Source organism: Macrobrachium rosenbergii, chromosome 27, assembly GCF_040412425.1.
Source record: "Macrobrachium rosenbergii isolate ZJJX-2024 chromosome 27, ASM4041242v1, whole genome shotgun sequence".
In the NCBI taxonomy this organism is placed as follows: domain Eukaryota; kingdom Metazoa; phylum Arthropoda; class Malacostraca; order Decapoda; family Palaemonidae; genus Macrobrachium; species Macrobrachium rosenbergii.
The window spans coordinates 21,810,352-21,834,508 of record NC_089767.1 but is presented as its reverse complement, the minus strand read 5'-3'; the positions used below and the strand labels follow the sequence as shown (position 1 = coordinate 21,834,508).

Genomic DNA, 24,157 nt, shown 5'->3' with positions numbered 1-24,157 from the left:
CACATTCATATATATATATATATATATATATATATATATATATATATATATATATATATATATATATATATATATATATATATATATATATATATATATGTGTGTGTATATATATATATTATGTATGTATGTATGTATATATATATGTATGTATATATATATATATATATATATATATATATATATATATATATATATATATATATATATATTTTATGATGATAATTTACCTTTTCCTCTTCTCTAAAAGTCACTAAATGGGTTTTATACACGCATCTTCCCTGGCGACAAGTGTACAAATATTTTGAAAAATTTTTTATTCATATATATATACATATATATATATATATATGTATATTATATATGTAACACACATATATATATATTATATATATATATATATATATATATATATATATATATATATATGTAATATACATATATATATGTATATATATATATATATATATGGACAAAAAAAATTTCAAAATATTTATACACTTGTCGCCAGGGAAGATGCGTGTATAAAACCCATTTAGTGACGTTTAGGAGAAGAGGAAGAGGTAAACTGATCGCAAAACTATTCTAGTAATATCTCATCAGTAAGAGGAATATATGCGAATAAATTTGTCTGACAAGAACGGTTCGAAGAATACGATAAAGGATACATCATTCAACTCTTAAAGCACTGGCGCATAAAGCATGGCATTCAGATTTGGAGGACTAATTTGTTAATTTCTGTTTAAAAAGCATGCAAATGTAAAAAAAAAAGGGGGTGTTCAATTTTGAAAGTTTTCCGAATTCAGGATAATTTTTCTAGTATACTCAAAGTAAAGTCACTCACAGCCCTTTGAAAATATACTCAAACTACGAGAAAACACGAAACAAAAGGGAGAAATATAATACTGAAATTAATAAAATATATGATGATGTAAATAATCGTATTACCATATGAATTATTGGTTTACGCTCCTATGGTTATGCTATATTGCCGCAAGTTTCTCTCCTCGTCTTGTTTCTCTTGGAATTCCTCATTTCTAAGCAAAGTTATATAGACTCTAACCCCCTCCACACATGGAGGGTAGGGGGACACATAAGCCAGGGTTAAGATTGCTGCACTGTGGCCCGAGTGATGGTTCATTCTCTTACTTGGTCAGTTAGTATCTCACCCTAAGTGTTTTGCGTGATCAACTCATTTTTTAATGCTCCGTTATTTCGTGGCATTTTGATCAAGTTTAGAATGCTGAATGATAAGGAAACGACCAGTTAGACATTTTTCCTGGATTCTTTTAAACCTCGGTCTTTCTTGCGTTCTCATGTTAGAGTGGCACCAAATTATCTTAACACGCAAAGCGAATGCTTTACAAGTTGTGAATGTAATTCTCTTATGGTTTTATTATTGGCAAACACTACGGTAGTTTTCTCTAAGAACTGAAGCAAATAATGGCTCGCTTTTTACAAGACAGGGTACACTGAATGATCCAAGCTTGAAAAGCACTTTTCACCGACCGAGAAACTGCTCGTTCCTTAAGAGGAGAATGCTGTCATTTACGTTTCCTAAATTCACTAATCATGATTTCGTATTTCCCTAACTGAAATCAGACTCTAGCTGATAAGCATGACTTAGCAACAGGCCCAAGAAAACCTGCTACTATAAGTATCAGTAATAATAATCTATGATTCGATCCTTTTTGTGGTTATAGTTCTTACATGACAAAGAGAAAGAGAGGGATTCTTTTATAAATTTTCTTTGCATATAAATCTATGGTCAGGTACTTGAAAGCTGAAGAAATATTCATTAGTTTCTAAAGCCTAAGAACAGAACAAATCACAATAACCTCTTCAAAAACTTGAATACAGAATGTACCACTATCACATGCGATTCCTATGACTCAAGATGAAATTTTGCCCTACCTGTTCGTAACAGTTCAGAGCCTTGGATCAAATGTAACGTTGCTCTTGCCCGGAGCGATGCAAGAACAGAGCTTTGTCCTAGACCCGGCGGGTTTTGTAGCATCAGAAGCACATACGCATGCGCAATAGGCAATCCGTAACAAGTGATTCTTTTCCCTGCCAAAGAAAACCAGTGCCCTTTTAAAAAGATCATGCGGGCCTTAAGACCCTTGAATGGAAATCATAACGTGTTTTATTCATGTTAATTACTGGAGGGGGAGTCTTTACATCCTGCTGTGAAAAGATCAGGTTTCGGAACACAAAAATTAAGCCCGAGTCACTAACTACCCCGTAATTGTTAGCGATCTCCTGTCGGATTCTGTCGAACTATTATCTCAAATCTTACCAGAGTTAAGTGGGAAATTTATCCTGGTGTGGCATCTAAAAAGGTCTGAGAAAATGAGTTAAAAAGAAAGTTTTCAAACCTAACTGTAATGTCTTATAAAACAACATATGGTTGCCTTTAGAGCTACACATAAACACACACACACACACACACACACACACACACACATATATATATATATATATATATATATATATATATATATATATATATATATATATATATATATATATATACACAGTATAATGTGTGTGTAATTATGTATGTTCATATATAATATATATATATATATATATATATATATATATATATATATATATACATTATTTTAAATACATTATTTTAAATAGTCATCATCATCTTGCAATATTCTCGCTAGTTATACTGAGCACTCATTATCAGTTCAGTGCTCTAGTTGCTCACGCAGTTCGGAAATAGTTCTGCAAGGCTTTAACCTTCCTCTAACGTTTATCTCCAGTCCACTATTAGTCATATATCAAGATATTCATTAAAATAACTTCCCATTGGTCGGTCAGTGTGAGTCTGTTTCCGTATCATCACATCCTTTTTTTTTTTTTTTTTTGTCTTATTTCTTGCCTATGTCCCAAAGGAAAATTTTTTTTTGCCTTTCATTGATACCAAATATAGTTTTACGAATGCCACAGTTTACCAGTACCGTCATTCTGAGGCAATATGTAAAGCTTTGCGCCCTGCTTTGTATGACAGAAGTCTTTTATTTGCTTCGCTATCAAATAAACTGATATCACCTCAAAGGATAATGTAATAGCAATCTCGTACTTTTTTTTTGTTCCGGATATACTCAGGTATAGCATCACATAAATACGAAGTGTATTTTCCCACGTCAACTCTTTCTGAAACTACATAGTATATATATTACTTGCATAACGAATCTTCTCATCCTTTTTCTTCAAACTTAATTCCCCTGAACTTTTCTGTTTCATTGATTAGTAAAGCAAATAGCTTTTAAATTGCCTCATTTATAGATAATCAGGGAGAAAATTATGGAACAGAATATTGTTGAGCTATGAAAAGAAAATATTTCACTGATCTATCTGAAAAATAAAAATAAAACATCTGAAGGGTACTTTTATATCAGAAATATTGAGAGAGAGAGAGAGAGAGAGAGAGAGAGAGAGAGAGAGAGAGAGAGAGACAGACAGACAGAGATGCGCATGAAGTAACTAGATAAAATTTGCAGCTGAATTGCCTCTCATCATTAGTCTTTTGTAAAAACCTAACAGTTGTAGATGATGAAGACTAGTTTATGAGTTTCCATACATTTGACAGTAAGATAAGTGTATAACAAAACACAATGGAACTCTGAAAAAGAACTAACTTGATTAACATTTTCACATTTAAGTTGTTGTTCTCTTAATAGATCCTGTTTTATAAAACAAAAGGTTACAAGATTAGACATTTTGGAGGGCCACCTTAGTCCCCAAACCATAAGGAAAAAGATCAAAGTCATATTCTCTCTAACCCATGGTTAGGCTTAGTAACTTGACGCGTAAAAAAAACCAAAGGTCCTTAAAATTCGGGGTTTTTACAAGTCGTGAAATAGAATGCTAATGAAACAAAAAAGTCAAAGGGAAGATATATTCAATATCAAAAATATTCTGAGCTGAGAAAAACTCATTTTTCGTGAGTTTATTATAATATTTCATGATACTCTAAAGAACAGAGATCTATACGCTCAACATCATCACCATTATCGCTCCCACCACTCATGTCTCCCCTGTGCTTTCACTTTCACACATCTCCATCCATCTCCATTCCCTCTCTCATAGTTCTCATACAGTTAGGTCTGGGTCTTCCAATTATTCTGTTGCCCACAGGGGCCCAACCGATAATTTCACGTACTTTTTTTTTATATGACAGTCCGTTGTATTCCCTATGATTCATGCCCGTATAGCAATACTGTTATACTAGACTCATTTATATTCTTACTTTTTAAAAGAGTTTCACTTTAATTGATACCCAAATTTTATTCATGTTGCCCATTGTTTGAGGGGACTTTTTTATTCATTCACAGAATCCGGTTATACAATTTCCTGTACTGAATAGCATTCCTCCTAATTGACTGAAATACTCGATCTCTTTTATCGTTTCTCCATTTAGTGCTATTTAACACCTCTATCCTCATTATATTAGTTTTCTTCGATTTATTTCAAGTCCCGTCCATCCTGATATATGAAGCAGTATATCAGGGAAGGCTCCTAAATCTTATGGTGTTTTGCCGAGCATATCTTCGTATTCTGACTGTCACGTTTCTATCATTTACTCCAGTCTAAACTTTTTCTTCCATCTCCCACCTCATCTCCATTATACAATCCATGAGAATTGCAAACACCAAAGGTGAAGTAACATTCCCCTTAAGCACCTCACTATCTACTGCAAGTTCACTTGCAAATTCGGCAAAACAATTGTGATAAGTAAAAGATACCCGTACATTTATTTTCAACGTAAAACATTTCATTTTCTCTTGGTAGTTTGAGTACATGAATCACCCCTTTTCAGGGAATTCAAATGTAAGTATAAGACACACAACCACAAACAAACATACACTCGATACATACATGTCTCTTCATGGCTTCAACAAGGATATGGGCGCTGAGGATTTTATAACAAAATGATGTTTGGTCGTTATTTCTGTGGGTCTTCGAAGAATGCTTTGTACAGTTTTTTTTATATTTATAACACATTTAACTCAGTGTGGTATAAGACTGTTACCAGACCTACTGCTTATGGCTTCACTTACCACCGTTCCAAAGCGTTTACAGTTGTTGCAGCATTTTATATATATATATATATATATATATATATATATATATATATATATATATATATATATATATATATGTGTGTGTGTGTGTGTGTGTGTGTGTGTGTGTGTGTGTGTGTGTGTGTGTGTGTGTGTTTATTTGTGTGTATAACCCTTTATTTGAGCGTACGTGCGTAGCCAGAGAGGAAAATATGAGGAATTAATCATTGTCCCGTAACAGTTAAATTATACATTGCATAACTTAGCCTTTCACATTCCATAACATCAATAACATCTTCGCTTGTCAAGCAGTCTTCCAGTGAACTGCAGTTGCGCAAGATTCAACCCTATATATTGGCCCAGTGGTAATATATCGAACTGGTATCATTCCTTCCTCTGACTTGCTGCTGGGAAGACAAGAAATTGATCGTCCTATAACAAGCATTGGGATTTTCCCGTGAGTATTTGCTAACCTGTTTGCATTTTGTTCTCATGTTGACACTATTGTTATCGAATCATCATGGTAATTAATTATTGCAGCGTTATTGATTACTTTCTTTAAATGTTTTACCTTTTAATACTGATTAATTTTTCACTATACCTTAATGTCTTCCGACTGGTCATTATAGAGGTCGGCAAACGTCTTTATTTAGCAACATTTTCGTACTGTAACGTCTCATTGCTCGTTATAATAGGCCTTTTGCTAAATAGCAGTTATCATTAATTCACTATTATTTCCATATCGACAATTCTACGGAAAGAAAAAAGAATATTTAATTGACTTTTCCATTTTTCCTAAAATATATTTCAGTTATTAAAAGGTAACTTCCACACATCAACACAAAACCTGGTAACCTAAATACAATTATGTTTCTTTATTGTTCATAGAGGTCTCAAGATCTGAGACTTAAAATTTTACTTAACTTCGCTCTAGACAGGCAGGAAAAACTTGTAAGCTTATATATTTGAATATCATTTCCTTCTCAAATTTTCAGTATCTTAGAAATTTCATATATTCAATGTTCTCAAAAACAAAAAAGAAAAATTACAACTCGTTATATAAATATTGAAAAATATATGATGATAATGACATTATGCGTACATATACTGACATTCGTTCTAGATTTGAAATAAAAAAAAAGATGGTTATCATGTCCATAACCTTAGATAAATTACATTAAAATTAACAATGAAGAACAGAGTTCGCACAGCTCCTTAGCTATTCTATAAAAAAAATAGATCCCGAAAAATTCTTTTAAAGACCGAATAATGAAAGCTGATCATCCTGCACCCAACCCAATTCTTTGCTGAAAGAATATAATACGAAACTTAAGCCACGGGAATTTATTAATCTGCATTCCACATAATAATGATATCTTTTTATCCTGTACAGATAACACAGGCATCGCCTATGGCATATTGGTATACCCACCCTACGAAACCATCTTAGACTTAGTCTTTTCTTCTGAGTATAATGGGTGTCCAGGCTAAATGACGTTAATATTCTCCTAAAAGAGAGAGGCTCGCGAGAAAAGGATGTATAATTTACATTTATTTCTATTACACGATTGACTGAGCGATAATTATTTCCAGTATATATATACTTAATCTCTACAGTAAAGTTTCTTTCTTTCAAATGTTCATCTAAATGTAAAGCTAAGGTGGCATTTTTTGCTGAATTTTCAAAGATTTTAATTCACTTCTTTTCATCTCTTCAAAAGTCCAAGCTCGCAGGAGAGCAGTTACCCGTAAACAATACACTGCATTATTTTTCAATATTTTGTCCTCCAGTTTCCTTATGCGCTGAGCATATTGTCACAGGCCATATGAATGAGTCACTGGTTGTTGTGGATATCAGATTGAGCACGGACTCTTGCGCTGAAGAGCAGTCCTTAGAATAAGTATAGGGGAATTTTTGGTTTCGCCATAAAATTCGGGATTCAGAAAAGTAATAATCTTTTTTTACAGCTCCGTGTCGTTTGCGTATAATTGGTTGATCGGGGGTAACGCTAATCGGAAAAAAGATTAGCAATAGAAAATAATAATAATAATAATAATAATAATAATAATAATAATAATAATAATAATAATAATAATAATAATGGACATTACAGAGACTGAAATGATGATAATAACATGCATGTTTTATCGGAAGTATTAATTTTTATCGTATGGCAAGCGACCTTAGAGCCTTAAGATTTCCCAACGTTATAGTGGTATTTCCTGCATAATGTGTTCCACTTTATTCCATTCCACATTCCACGTACTTCGTGGTTGATCGGTGTCTTCCAGCCAGTTGATTCTGATAAGATATAAAATCTAATACTGTGAAGTGCTAGATAGTGCTCGAACGGTGAACGGTGTTTGGTAATTTACAGAGGAACGACTATTGCTATTTTTTTATTATGTATATATCGGTACATTCTGATAGTCCTATGGTGACGATAATTCTGGAGCCGGCGCTTAATGGTAGTTTTAACTTGGCAAATTTACATATGACTGACTTGAACTTCCCTTCTAAGCAGTTAAATTCACATACATAGGTCAGTTTTATTAACCAGCGGTGAGGCCACGTTTAGTATGCAACCATTTACTAGGTTCGCTATTTTGTAGGGATCACAGAATTTGGCATCCTTTTAAATTATGTTTTTTAAAGACAAAATATTTTCCCACGTGATCCCATGCCGCACTGCGCCACACCCGGAGGAAAATAGTGATAATATCGTTCCTGCCTTATAAGCATTGCAACATTTTTTATTTTAATTTTCGTAGTTTAATGATAAATTTGTTACACAAACTGGAACTAACCCCAAAAACGCTCATGTATAGCACACACACATACCATATATATATATATATATATATATATATATATATATATATATATATATATATATATATATATATATATATATATATATATATATATATATATATATATATATATATATATATATATATATATATATATATATATATATATATATATATATATATATATATATATATAATATATATATATAAATGTACATATGCATGTATATGTGTGTGCGTGTGCTTGTTTGTATAAACATGTTATTCCCTTAAGTACAGAATTGAATAGTTAAATTAAGACATAGTTTTACATTATGAATGAGAATAGCGAATTTTTTCTTTAATCTAACTCTCACAATTTTGTAATGAGAGGAAAACAGCATGACATGGAATTCACAGCAGTGGTAATAAATTCTTTTTGCTTTGCATTTTCGAACGCTATCACATCCGTTGGGAAAATTCATGCAATCCACACTCTCAATATTCTGCTTGATTATTATTTCAATGATGCTTTCTTCCACATCCGCGTGAAGAAAATTCAAAATCGAAAGATAGCCAACGGAAAACTATAATTCCTCGATAAAAAGAACACACATTAAAGAGATTTTGACGGAAGCAAACCATGAACCTGAGGAAAGGAAAGCGCTTAATTAGCGAAAAAAGCTTAATGATGATTATATTTTTCGCAAAATTTTTCAAGAAATTTTTCACATTCTATTACTATATTTACACGGTTAGAGATCTTCATTTATGCCCATTGAATACATTTCATCTGTAATATTACTGACTTTATAGTGAACATAAATTCATCCTTAATCTGTTTTCGTTATGGCTTTATGAAATTATCTAATGATTATTAAGAGATATATACAAAAATGCTCTGACCAAAAGTCTTCTTAATAATTATAAATTTTGTCATTAGAAATTATCCGTTTTTTACAATTTCTCATTTCTAGTGGGCATGGACTTCTGTAGCTAATGTATCGGTTTAACTTTCAGAAGAATTTTTATTTCCCACCTTCTAATGTTACGTAATCTTATTAGTCGCAAAGATTTATATTCTACTTCCGCTGCCTTTCCTCTTCAGGTATTACATTATAATACGTCTTCTTTCACTTACAGCGTACATACTCGTATACTGAGCTCATAAACATATAATAATTCAGTTCCTGAATTCTGAATATGTATCATCATAAACTGAAAAGGGATATCGCAATCACCCAGTAACTATAAGTTATGAATTATGAAATGCATTCGAAACTAATGTTTCCCGTGCTTATTTTCCAGTTACACGTCAGTTACGAAGGAAATCATTGCAAACGAAACAGGTACCTAAATACAGAGGATTGTATTATGTCCAGCAAGATACTGTGTAGCACCCATTTATGGTCTACGCAATTACGGCAACTGTCAGCTTATTTCTATACCAGTGCCTTGACAAATTATCAAAGATATGGAATTAAATTTTACTTGTCACTTTTAGCAGAGGACACGGGTAATACCGATAAAGCCAGTTAGGTGCCTAATTTTAAAACGCGCGCGCGCGATCACACACACAAACGCACAAATAAATCTGTTTCCTTTGTTCCTCTGGTATTTTCTTGACAACTTTACAGTCAAAGGTTACTTTTTATGAGAGGAAATTTCAGTTTCTGTTATTGCTCTTCTTCGTAGTAGTATTAGCAGAAAATGCAAACTTACATTTAACAGACTACTGTGAATTTTTTAGTTTCTCAAAGTATTGTTACATAAAAGGGTTGTCTTGTTATCGTCCATCTTTCACAGTATATTAAATTTAAGTATTTCACCTTACATTAAAGTATTTTTCGTCATAAAAAAAATAGATACTTTAGTTGCATTGTTGTCAGAAAATGTTGTGAGAACAGAGGAAAATTACGTTTCTTATATTTTTATACTTATTGGTTTTTCCGCCTATAAAACATTCTTTGCCTAGCACCGAGGGATAAAAAAAACAGATGAAGGAAGGGACAGACCAGCTTCCTAAAAAAAAAAAAAAAAAAATTCACCGGAAGCAGGAAGCGAATTTAAAAACTTGTTAGTGAAGGAAAGAGGACAGTCACTGAAGCGAGGAATCTTACTGTAACGATATAAATCAGTGGCCGAAACCATTCTTCTTCTTAAGAAGCGGAAGCGCAAGACGAATCGTAATATAGAGAAAGAATTTTTCTACGGATAAACTATAATTCAATCCTTGTAAGAAGGAAACCGTCGAAGGATCCTGAACACGACAGTAATTATTCCTTACAGGGGCATAAAATTCAGTGAACTATTTTAGATGATTATTATTTTTGAATATTCTATCAAATCAGTAAAATGATAATCCATAGAAGGTCTTTGATCAAGGGATGGGAGAGAGGGTAAAAAGCACGGCCTTCAAAAATAACGATAGAAATGGGAAGAAGCAATATTCCACCACCAACTAAATCAGAAGAAAGCCCGGAAATGAATCCAAAGGAGTCCCCAAAGTTTCGAGATGAGAATGACCAAAGCCTCTTTAAATAAGGTGAAAAAAAAACCTTTAAAGGGAATTTTCTAAATGAAATGATGGTGATCAGAAGGACGTTTCGAATTCTTTATCGATATTAGCATATCAACCAATATGGCGATAGTTTGGAAAATATTTTCCATCTTTTTTGTCCATGGAAAAACTAGCGCGTTTTTCTGCGATAAACAATGGGTAAAGGCACTGACAATAAATCGTAAAAAAACGGCAACGCGAGCTTGTCAGTAATTTTTGCAGGCTTTGATATATAAGTTTAGAAGTACAAAGGAATAAAACATCAGTCATCCCATGGAAAATCGAGTTCAGAAACACACGGGGTATTTTCAAGGGCCATGTAGGGCTTTGTGCGAAGGATAACAGGAAAAAACCAAAAGAGAGGTTAGTCAAATAACGGCAAAGCTAAATAAGTTACTAGAATACCTCGAACTGAAACTAAAGAATGGATTTGAAATTTTTTATATATATGAATTATAATTCCCTTTCGGTATTATTTCCGAGGTAGAACGAACTGGATATTAAAGACATTTGTAGCTTAATGTTTGTGAATATAAAAATGACACTTTGATATGATAAAAATATAAATAAACACGTGTTTCAAATGTACCAAACGGCTATCATGGTGAAGGTGGGTTGATCCGACCCTAAGCGCAAATTCCTGCATTCGACCGCACGTGTACAGCAGAGTCGCTGACTACTTACACATCTCTTGATAGTCGAGTGATAAGAGAAGCCGTCACTGAAGTCTGGGGTACTAGACGTCGGTGGTTCGAATCCACCAGGTGACATCCTCTTATCAGTCATAATTCCCCTCCGATATTTTTTTCGAGGTAGAGAGAATTGAATATTAAGCATTTATAGTTTAATGTTTGTGAATTTATAAAATGTTACGGTGATGTGATAAAAATTCATACACACACACACACACACACACACACACACACACACACACACATATATATATATATATATATATATATATATATATATATATATATATATATATATATATATATATATATATATATATATATATATATATATATATATATATATATATATATACAAGGACTTCTACCATGTGATTTTTTCCCTTTCAGTTCACGGCAAGTCTCAAGGGGTGAGACTACAGCCTGTAAAGCTTCTCTTGGCCCCAGCTGACACTGGTACCTATTCAGAGTTGGGTCAACTGTTGGGCAGCAGCCCGGGATTGAACCCCTTTCCTTGCAACTGTTCAGCCAATGAGATACGGTACACACACACACTATATATATATATATATATATATATATATATATATATATATATATATATATATATATATATATATATATATATATATATATATATATGTTACAGGGAACAGAATCAACACTTTTTTTGAAGTGTACGTAGCGTGATCTTATGATCTACTTCAGGAAAAAGACGTAAAAAGGTTCAACCTATGATTCCACTCGCATTTTTTTTCCCTCTCTCGCTCTCTCTCATCGTTTATCGAAGCTCATCCACCCGACCTCTCTCATTCTCACAAGTAATTAAATGGACTATTTAAAGAAACACAATCGTTCCTACAAAAATAGGTTTATTATTCAAATAACCCAACAAGAAATGAATAAAACAAAGCAAAGATTAAAATGCATAATAAATGAATTATCGAGTCAGATAACTAAACTCTAAACTGCAAAGCACTTCTGATTAAAGAAGTCTCATTATGGCTAATAGCCTGGAAATACCCAAAATCTCACATACTCACAAATCAATAACTAAAAGTCATGTCAAAAAAACAGTCTACCACATAAAGAGATTGACATTGCAAATGATTTGCATGTCCTTTTCTCAAACTCCCAAGTCCACAGACATCTGTCGAAAGAATTAAACATGATAGAAAACTCCCAAAAATATATGAAATACAAAACACAATAATGGAAAGTGTAAAATGCATAGCCAAGCTATGGAAAACGTAACATGACAAAATAATAATATAAAAGAGGTATGAATATCCATATTAAATTTCCCACACCAGTTCAAAAGTTCATAATGATTAGAAAGTCATGGTAAAAATCACAAGTTCAATTTTCTCCCATAAAAACAGAGATTTGAAACTCTACCTTATCTGCCGATTTTCAAAGCCTGGAACCACTCCAAAGTTATGACTGGACAACTGCAGTTCTATCACGTTAATGAACGATCAAACTCACTTTTAGGGCAGATTTTGGCATAATCTAGATCAAAGTAACACACGTACTCACAAATATACATAATTCGGAGATCACCTGATCTCCAATATTGCTGAGCTTCTCGCCAAGAGCTGAGGAATCAAAATATGCACTGTTTCAGCAATCTTGCATCAAACCTCTCGCCCTAGTTCGCTCTTACACCGAATCTTCCACGATAACATCTTAAAGCATTGAAGCTATGAAATGCATATATATGTCCTTTTTAAATATATATATATATATATATATATATATATATATATATATATATATATATGTGTGTGTGTGTGTGTGTGTGTGTGTGTATATAATATATATATTAGTCAAATGGCAGAATAATATTGATTATCATATTATTTTCTTATTATGGTACAATGAACGGCAGTCTTCGCATGGCCCACTATCAGTGTTAATCACAAATAGTTTTTGTAATTATATTGATAAAACTTAAGATATCAACATGTTCAGAATTTTAAATTTGCCATTTTCAATACTGTAAAGTATATAATGCACAGTAGGTAAAATAAAATAACCACCGACTTGTGAAAACTTAACTGAAAATGCAGACAATGACAACTAAATTTTAGAGATGACAAGAAATAATGACGGAGTCCATTCAAACTAAAATCATAATCCAAAATGTTGGTGACATTCAACAGAATAATCTCACGCTGACCGTGTATAAGTGCCCCCTCACGCACGCACACATTGTGCAAATCTTCCTCCTGAACCAAATTCAATGTGCCTGTGTGAAAAGTACTGTAGACATACCGTGGACAAGTCAATAAATCTAAAATCAACGAAAGATGACACCACACATAACCAGAATTAGAACATAAAACAGAATAACCAGCAGCATTCAAGTACCATGACAGTTTCCGCAAACAGCATCAGCAAAAATAACTTTCATTCAGACAGCCTGCATTCCTAAAATCAACGGAATGGAAACAGATAAGGTAATAGGGGTTCTACGTTCAAGTAGTCTACTGAAGACAGATAGGAATGATATGTCCAGGCGATGAGCAACATCAGTTATTGCGATTGGTAAGAGAAACCGGAAACCAACTCTTCGAGCAATGTGACCTAAAAGATAACGATCCTAATTGGCTGTTCACATCCAGAATGGAGAAAAATATTCAAATAGTCCACAAGCTCTAAATTACGCGGCACTAATATTATACCATATATATCTGGCAGCCTTAGAAAAGTTTTTTTTAATGTTCAAGATACAATTTGGATCGGAGATGCCACCAGATGTCGTCGAATATATACACAATATATTATTCAACAGAGTTTCTTATGAAAAGCGAATCCTGGAGTATGATTTTGGCGCAAGATCAGTTGATTTATGGCGAATTAGTTTTACTGCAGTTTATCTTCACCATAATCTCGGATAGCTGTTAATATATAGAATGACCAACAGTATTTAAATAACACAGGATCTGAATTATGTATAAAAAATACTGAGTATTCTTTCAGCATCAGGAATTGTTCATAAATGTTATGGAAACGAAAGCTGGGGGTCGAAAGGTAGCCTGAAGTATGGTCAAATACTCAGAATGACCAAACTGATACTATGAAATCAAGAATGGCGTTTAATCTTAGTATAAAATTAGCTGATTATTGAAGTCATAACTTGGCTGAATTATAGCCAGAATACTCCACATTCTAAACAATTTTAGTCCCCGTTCCAGGGCCATGCTGTCGTAATAAATGCAACACGAGTTGCAGCTTCTTTATACAGTAGTTTTATTTCGTACGGAGCCATCATGTCGTCAGTGAAGAATAAAAACGGCAGAGGTCACTGAACACTACTTTGTCGGTGGTTGGCTGATTGGTTCCATAGGGTAGGCTTGATGCCAGCACACGATCTTGACCGAAGACAGCCAGTAAGTGCAGTAAGATGCCAGAGGGTATAACAAACCTTGTGGGGATCTCTGGACTCCATAAACAAGCAGAACACCAACCTCGACTCATTTAAAGACCACTGCCAACCACTTGAAAAACGCGGAATTAGTTAACAATTCTGAGGCACCATTAATAAGGATATGAGCTTGCCTGAATGAAAACCATTGTCAGGGTTGCCTAGGATTTAATTAGATAGGTCTAAAATGGCGCTGAATGTGTCTAATCGTTCCCTGTAGGTGAACTGGCTGTTAAGATGGACGGGTCTGGATTCATGGTACTTTCACAGGGGCTCAAAAAACAAGTAATTGTTTGAGTCTGCACTTTTACTGAAAATTAATACGAGAAGACTAAGCGGATAAAATGTGTTAAGTTTAGAGGAAAAGGCCAGAGATATCCTTTGAAAAATCACTGGGAAAACTAGGACCTACTATTTTTAGCGCACCCTCAGTGAAGAGACAATTTCGTGAGAAGTGGCCCAGTATGATAGACATGTAAGAGAAAAATCACTGAAATCTTTTGACCCGCGAACGACCTATGTAGTAGTTCAGCATGGATTAATCTTTCCAGTCATAAGCTTGCATGACGTTACTATGAGCTCGCCTTTGAGAGGCAATTATTGTCTGAACTTAACAAAAATACAGCCTATTCTAAACACACAGATGGCGCCTTCTTTACCATCTAGAATCATCATGACTAGCAAGGTCTGTTATCTAACTGCGAGCAAAATATATTCTTATTTCGCAGTCAGGCACTAAGAAACACATCTCTCTTCTTGATTTCATACCTAGCTCTCTATTTATACAGTGAAACTAGGCCTACAAATGTGAGATTCTAGAATGCCACAGATGAATACGGCGAAGCCTGTAATAACGCAGCTGCATCTACCTATTTCCAGGGGCGTCATCTGGCCTCTAAAACTTGGGGGACATTCTGAAAATTATACGGTTAATATTGGTGTATTTTAATGCCATATAAATGTGAATATATGGATGATATTGAGGGAAAGGGATGACTGATTTATCAGTATTAGCCAGTCAACAAGTTTATAAGGATTCCAAAGAAAAAACAAAAATCCATTGTTGTGCACTACTTAATCTTGACCAACCGAGCACCTCGGCCTAGCCGCCTATACCAGGAAATTAACTTTGACTATATAGGCCTAAGCCATTGGGAGTAGACCAGAGTGATAGTTGAAATACCAACAATCAATTAGCAAAGTAGTTCCTGACCGAAATTATGGTGAATGTTTTATGAAGAAATTTGTCCAGCAGTGTATCGCTTATGGCCTATAACCTAGGCAGTGGGAATTAGAGAGCATTTGTCAACCCTTAACCAATAATAGCTATCAAGACAATATCTGTCAACTCTTACCAAAACGGATTTTACAGGGCCGCATCAGAGAATGAAATTCGACACTGTAAGTGCAGAAATAGATGTAAAAATTAATAATGACAGTTAGAACAACTATTTAATACCTGATGAATTGAGTACAGAATACGGACGCAAGGAAAAGACTGAAGCGCCAGTTTTGTCTAATAATTCCAGTGACTGATGGAAAAGGAAAAAAGAAAGGAGTAAGTTGTGAGACAATGCAAGATTAATGAAACACGGAAAAACGCTTTCACTATAAATGTTTCGACCTCAGCAATGGACACTTTTCTCGCCTTTTCCTACTGATAGTTCTTGTTTTTTGCATGTAGAAAGCGACCGCCCTGCAGAAAGCGCTGAGTGTTCTTTAGAGCTTTTATAGTATGCTGCAGGAAAGTGCTTCGGTATTATACGTATAAAAGCTTCGTGATAGGCCTTTGCATTATGAATAGGCATTAAAGACTTGACAAAAGGCAAAATACCGAGCAGTAAAAGTAAAATTATTCCCTTGCGAATAGGAGCCAAATATTTCGTTCTTACAGTTTAATATAAAATCTTGTGCACTGTTGAACTGTGAACATTCATTTCTTTTCTCTGTCATTTAACTGTGAAATACGAAATAGAAAAGCTCCTGTACAAGACATTACGAAACGAAACGCAATAGAATATGAAGAGTTTTCCATCGACCAACCTCTGCAGTGGCACTTGCCTGAAGAGGATAATAGTTCCCGCGTCACTCGTGGCTCGCCGATAAAGAGTTCGATTGGCCCCCCAAGGATATTTCTCGAATATTGGCTGGCCCATAAAGATTAAGTTATTAAGTGGTTCTTCATTCATATTCTGCGATATTATTCATAGCATTTTGGCTTTGCAAGCATTTATTTATGGTGCAAAAGAGAAAATGGTAAGGTGCGACCATCGCTGTTCAGGACATAAACGTGGAAAATATTTTATTACCAACCGGTGCATAAAGGTTTCAGTTATAATTCACCTCATAAATTCGGTTCTCATTTGAGCTTTGCGCTGCTTTCAATTTTTCTCTCCCATTTTCGTATCCTCTAGCCTGCTAGAATAAGCTGCAAAGAATGATTGTTTAATGATAAAATTTTAGCTCTCCGTTCTCTTCTAAATGCGTTGGTATTACAGCAGCTACACAAAATTATTCTTTGAAAAAGATTTATGCTGAAACTGCTTTGATTAAAAAAAAAAAAAAGAACAGGAATTGAAATCACAAAGTTTCGTCACCCTGGATGTTTTTGTAAATAAATTGCCTAAAGAGAGAAAGAAAAGAACTACCTTAGCATCTATCTTAGAATGGGTGCTGTTAGGCCTATTAGCCAAAGTTCCACGCCCTCTGTTTTTTTTGTCTTTCACAGACACATTAGACCTTAGGCACATGGTTGCCTAGATCACGACAGGTACCAGATTTCAAAGTCCCAAAAGTATCGACATCTATTAGCGAACCTACTTACTCTTCAAACTAGTGATATAAGTGCTTAATCATAATTACTCTTAGTTATCAACATCAGTTATTACCCACAGACAGAAGCCAATTAACCATTAATACTATTTCTTGCCTTTGTTCTTTTAAAACTTCGATACAGCAATTACACCAGTTCAAAATAATTTCTCTTGATTTTCTCTCTCTCTCTCGAGTTTCTCTCTCTCTCTCTCTATATCTCTCTCTCTCTCTCTATATATATAGTTCTATATATATATATATATATATATATATATATATATATATATATATATATATATATATATATATATATATATATAGTTCCTCGTTATGTTGTTGTGTGTGTGTGTGTGTGTGTGTCTGTGTGTATCTTTTCTAGTCTCGTAAAATAAGTCTAATCCTTCGGGCCAGCCCACTAGTAAAACTAAGGTATACTTAACTTTATATATATATGTGTGTGTGTGTGTGTGTGTGTGTTAGCATGATGTGGAATCTTTTCTAGTCTCGTAGCACTAAAGTTCAGTATGCCTCTGTCGGCCCTTGCAGTGATTGTTAATCAACCAGCGTGGGACGCAGCTGAAATGGGAATAGAAAGAGATACAGAAAAAGAGAACGCAAGAGACAGAAAGCAAGAGATGTGTGATCAGCACATTCAAGATGTATACGAGTATCATAATTGCAAACTGGAAAGCATTTACGAGGTAATCCTCTATGCTCTTGGATGAAACCATTTATGAAATATTTGTGAGCTCTCTCTCTCTCTCTCTCTCTCTCTCTCTCTCTCTCTCTCTCTCTCTCTCTCTCTCTCTCTCTCTCTCATGTAATTCTTCAATAACCTGAGGAATTTTGTTGAAGCCAAAGGAGTCAATTGACTGGCTTTCTCTTCTCTGTCCAAGCACAAAATATAAGAGATAAAAAATTCAAACACACACGCAGTTGTAGGGATGGAAAATACATCCGTTTGAAAAGCAAGTTCCTTTTAGAGGCAAGTGGTTGATAGACAAAAGGAAAATCGGATGCATGTATGAAGGTACGGACATCCATGTAATGACACAATACCGGAATAAGAACTCAGAGAACGAGAGCCACGCACATAAATGAATGAAACCGCTGATGAAGATGACCTTTCCATGCTCGTAAAAGGTAACCTTGTGATATATCTGTATCCTTTATTGAATGAAGAAGAAACTGACCTACAGATAGTCTTTTTTGGCATCGCAACCTCTGAGTATTTTGTTGAGTAAAAAAGAATCGTTAGTTACAGGAATGAGAGAAATAAAAAGTGTTCAATACAGAATTTTAACATTTCACCAGAATTTAAATCTTTGATAAGACAAGAGACCTCGTGAGTACGGATCGAACCCCCGAGGGACGACATGAATTGCTACACATGAATTAATGTAAATTCTTCTTTATGGTCGGAGGTCGATATTACATAAAACTGAATATGACTGATAGCATTCGGATTATAAGATGAATTACAGATACCAGTAATTCATCCTCTTACTTATTTTATTCTTTTTATTTCAACAAACAGATGAATGCACACATGCTTCTGCCCTTTCAAGAAAATCCAATTTGCATATACTACCTTGGTAGTGGAAATTTTGCATATTTACATATGTATACGTATATACATATACTGTATATATATGTATATGAAGGTCAATTTACTCATTTACTTCAAAACATCTGCATGAATCTACCGCTTTCATTCTTCCACCATCTACTGTATCCTAACATTCTTATAACCGTTCTTTTGTTAATAATATCCTCTCAAACTTTATTCATGCTAACATTCGCTTTTATCTACTTTAAGAAACGCTTTCATAACCTTTCACCGATCTTTGTAAAAACTGCAAACATTATCCGCTCTACACTATTTGCTTATCTACATCATACCATTACATGACACCAGGTTTTGCACCAGTTGAATCACTTTCCTTTTTAAACGATCTTGGCACTATATTTACTTTAATCATAGTAACTTGTTGAACTGAATATAGAGTTTAGGCCAAAGGCCAAGCACTGGGACCTATGAGGTCATTCAGCGCTGGGAAGGAAATTGAGAATAGGTAGGTCTGAAAGGTGTAACAGGAGGAAAACCTCGCAGTTGCACTATGAAATATTTGTTAAGAGAGGGGTGGATAGCGAGATGGAAGAAAGATAATATGAATGGAGGTACAGTAAAAGGAATGAAAGGGGTTGTAGCTAGGGGCCGAAGGGACGCTCAAAGAACCTTTAGTAATGCCTACAGTGCACCTCATGAGGTGCACTGACGGCACTACCCGCCTAGGGGGCATAGTAATTTGTGATCGCTCTCAGTCAGATTAATATTTCCCTGCAACAAAGCTGCTCAGTACCCTTTAAATTGTATCTATCAGTGTTATAGTTAGCTTTTTAATGCACCGTGTACGATACATAACGCTTTTCCCCTTTGTTCCCTTTTTGTGTAAATTTTAATTTCGTGACAAACACTTCATTCACACACATCGTACTCCTCTGCCTTGTATGAACCGAAGCTGCTCTTAGCCCACAGTCATTCTGTCAATCACATACTTCACTTTTACTGTCATGTCGGAACAAAGCGTTTTCTTGGACTGACTTCTTTGAATCTTTCCTTCACTTAGACATATCCTACGCACCCTAGTCATCCAGTTAACTTAACTATGCATGAGTGTGCGTTTGTGTGTGCGCAAGCGAGCTTGTGTATGTGTGTGTGTGTGCGCGCGCAGTAAATAAACAAACAAACGCACACACGGTAGTATGATACCTGTTGTGAACCAAATAGAATTTATCATAAACGAAAGCCAGCCCGACCCACATCAAGATCAAACACGGCAAAAATGTTGAAGAAGAATTCTCCACCAAAGAGAATACAAAATATAAAAAAATAGTAAAAACAACCATGGCTGAGAAGACGCCCGGGGTCTGGATGCATAACTGAGAGACGGGATTTCTTTTGAGAGAGAGAGAAACGGAAGGTATCTGATGAACTTATATAAGATTTCCTTCTTAGTGCTATCGAAATTGTTTTAAGAGGTGAAACTCATATTAATGAATGCATTTATTATTATTATTATTATTATTATTATTATTATTATTATTATTATTATTATTGAAATAATAAACATGATCTTGTGGTACGCTAAAAATAGTTGACTTACCAAGCAACATCGGGGGAATATAGTGTCCATGAAAAACAGAAAATAAGGAAAGGAAGACCTATGGTTCTGTTACATACAAGTACAGTGGATACTGTCGATAAATGGTGTCAGTGTTTTTATCTATTTTTAATATTGTCATCCACTAGGTCGAAAAAAAATATTGTTGTTATTATTACTGATATAAAACGCGTCATTCGGAAGGCACTGTTATCTCAGTATTACCCTACAGGAGCAAATTTAATCAATTACCTGGTCTCAATCTAACTTAGTAACTTAGGCAGTATCAGTACAAATCTACGGATAGAAATATAATCTTTAGCCTCTCTCTCTCTCTCTCTCTCTCTCTCTCTCTCTCTCTCTCTCTCTCTCTCTCTCTCTCTCTCTCTTGAATAACAGTACAAATGAGAAGGCCGATCATGAGCAAAATCATTAATTTTGACAAAACTATGAACAAATTGCTGACCGATTTGGAAAAGATTTATCTCGTCTATCCTATCCCTTCCCACTCACCAATTGTTAGTTTCCTTCCGAATATACGCTGAAAAAGAGCAAAAAACTGACACAAGCGTAAGTACATACACACACACTATATATATATATATATATATATATATATATATATATATATATATATATATATATATATATATATATATATATATATATATATATATATATATATATATATATATATATATATATATATATATATTATATATATATACTCGTATATATATATTTGTGTGTGTGTCTACAGTATGTATAGTGTCCATTATTGTGCGCATTGATTATGATTTAGTAGAACACTAGTGATAGTTTGAGTTAAAAAAAATATACGAAATCACTTAAGAGGCTATAAAACATACCTTATACATATGCGTAACAGAATTATTAGATATACTTCTGTATGAAAATAGCTTCACCAGCAACTAAAGTGTAAAAAGAAATTGATAAGCCTTACCTTTTGCATTTCTTCCAGGGAGATCATGTCCAAGAGGCGATCAAATAAGCCGACAGCCGTGGATGACAGGGCCAGAATCGTGTGGATGTGGGTGGGTGGAAAATCCGCGTACTCAATCGCCCAGGAAACCGGAACGAGCATGACCACTGTCTACAGGTGGCTGAGACGCTGGAAACATGAGGGAAATGTTCTAACCAGACCTCGCAGTGGTCGGCCTCGACTCTCCAAACAAAAGACGGAAGAACCCTCTGCCTCGGAAGGACCTCATATGTGCGCCATCCCTAAGAGACCTCTTGACATAGCAGGGACTGTCCAACCGCCGGACTATCCTGGTGGTTTGGAAAACTATTGGGTAAAATACGCACCTACCTCTCATGTGCCGCAGAGTTGCACAGGAAACAGCTATCCTTTTCTTTATGGAGACAGATACCCGTACCTGCATCCTGTGCTACCAAGTGACTTACTTCTTGCTGGTAAAGAACTGGGTTGCTATGGATTGGCCTTGTATCACCCAACTGATAATCAGATTCCTTGCGTGAAGGTGGATGCAACGAAGCAGTGGATTTGCCCATGCACTGTGAAAGAATGGATACGATAGTATTTAACCTCAGTCATGTATATTTTTTGTGGTTTCTGTTATTGCACTACAAATCTCTTGGGAAGTAACAGTAGGATTAGAAGATGCACCCATAAAATAACTCCACTGGCGAACGCAAATATGTACTTTCATATATACAATATATATATATATATATATATATATATATATATATATATATATATATATATATATATATATATATATATATATATATATATATATATATATATATAACCAACTTCACAAAACTGTGGCAATACTACATTCAATGTGCATGTTCTTTTAATATGTAAATACACTGACTACTTTCGTCAACCTCATAAGACCTCCAGTTTCTGATTATACACTTTCACCATAAACTGAGCTGAAGATGCCAAGATTATCGTTACTGCACAAAGAAAATCTACCGTGGGTTTCATAGAGTTCTTGCTGAAAATTTTGAAAGTCAGCAGCATCGTGAACTCCCTCCTTATTACCGGAATTTAGGATCTAGATCATCTTTGGAAGGTATCCTTGTCAGTCATCTTCCAAAACTTTCTTTTCTTGCAGTTGGAAACTTCCGTAGGTCAAATCGTTTTGAGCATAAATGATGTTGTAAAATCCTGGGTGAGAAGGATAAATCTGTGTTGCACTGTACACTGTGTTCTCATGTACCTAAGAATATGTTTCAAGAAGGGAAATCTCCGTGTTCAGATCTATTCATCAGGACAACACTCGTGCCTTCATCTGGTCTGGTGAACCTACTCCTAGAGTTCTGTTCATTTTTAAGGGTCTGTACTACATCGATTCTATCTCTGTTCTGTTGATTATCACCCGTATTTTTACGTTATATGATTCTGAAAATGTTATGAATCTTGTTCCTCAGTTTCGAAAGCAGTGGCATTCGAACAGTGACCTCCGTTTTCCATCCCCAAGTGGTTATTTGTACTTTTCCATATGAAATCGAAGCTGAAAAAAGAGGAAAATAAGCAGTAACCGTAAATACGTTAATAATGTGGAATACCTTGGTCGAAAACGAAAAAGAATATGTAATTTACAAAGCAATGGGATTCGAATAGTTACCGAAAACCTACATTTTCGATTAAAGAGTAGCTATTTATATCTGTTATTTGAGGTTGAAATTTAAAAGAATAATCAGTAAAAGCAAAAGAATTTTACAGCGCTTGATCTAATAAACGAAGAAATGCTATCTAATTTTAAAATAACAAGTAATAGCAATAACTATCCATCTATCTGTCTATCTATCTATCCGGCAGAATATGAATAATTCTTAAATGTCAACATACCTAACATTTCAAAATCACTCAGCAAGAAACCAGCATTTACTTATCAGAGTGAGCAAACGTAAGAGATCATAAATAAGAATGTGTGGTTGGTTATATTTCTCTGCAAACCTAACGCTCTCACGATGTTAACTCAAAAAAGAATCAGCTCTCGCAATTTCTATTTTCTTGAAATTGTCTCATAAAAGAAAATATAAATATAATCGAATAGGATTCATAGTGTGCGTGATTGTACATAATTACGTGTGTACACAGGTCTATACCTAGACAAACATACCAGGTATAAAATGATATGTACACTCTCTCTCTCTCTCTCTCTCTCTCTCTCTCTCTCTCTCTCTCTCTATATATATATATATATATATATATATATATATATATATATATATATATATATATATATATATATATATATATATATATATATATATATATATATATATATATGTATACACATATGTATGCATATATATACATAAAATATGGGTCTCATGGTTTGTTAAGCAGCATCCTCGGCTCACCAGTGTGGGGACCTGAGTTTGAATCTTGGGCTAGGAGGGGCGAATGGACATAATGCATTAAAACCCTTTTTCATTCCAATGACTCCAGCAGTGGACTATGTACCTTTGAGTTAGCCGATTGTAGTGCGCCACAACTAGGATAAAAACGAACATAAAGCTTGCAACCTCATCCCAAAACCTTGATGAGGAAAACAGGCAATTTCTCTAGGAGGAAAATGCGTATGATTATGTGCATGTATATATATATATATATG

At 34.4% G+C, this 24,157-nt stretch overlaps 1 protein-coding gene across 1 annotated transcript in view; it reads left to right on the top strand.

The window, feature by feature from the left end:
- Positions 1-22,332, top strand: part of LOC136853477 (uncharacterized) — an 82,286-nt gene extending 59,954 nt beyond the window's left edge. Inside the window, exon 3 of the mRNA XM_067129085.1 lies at positions 21,517-22,332. Coding sequence (XP_066985186.1) covers positions 21,517-22,096 — 580 coding nt within the window. The 3' untranslated portion in view covers positions 22,097-22,332. The remainder of the gene's footprint in view (positions 1-21,516) is intronic.
- The last annotated feature ends 1,825 nt before the right edge of the window (positions 22,333-24,157 follow it).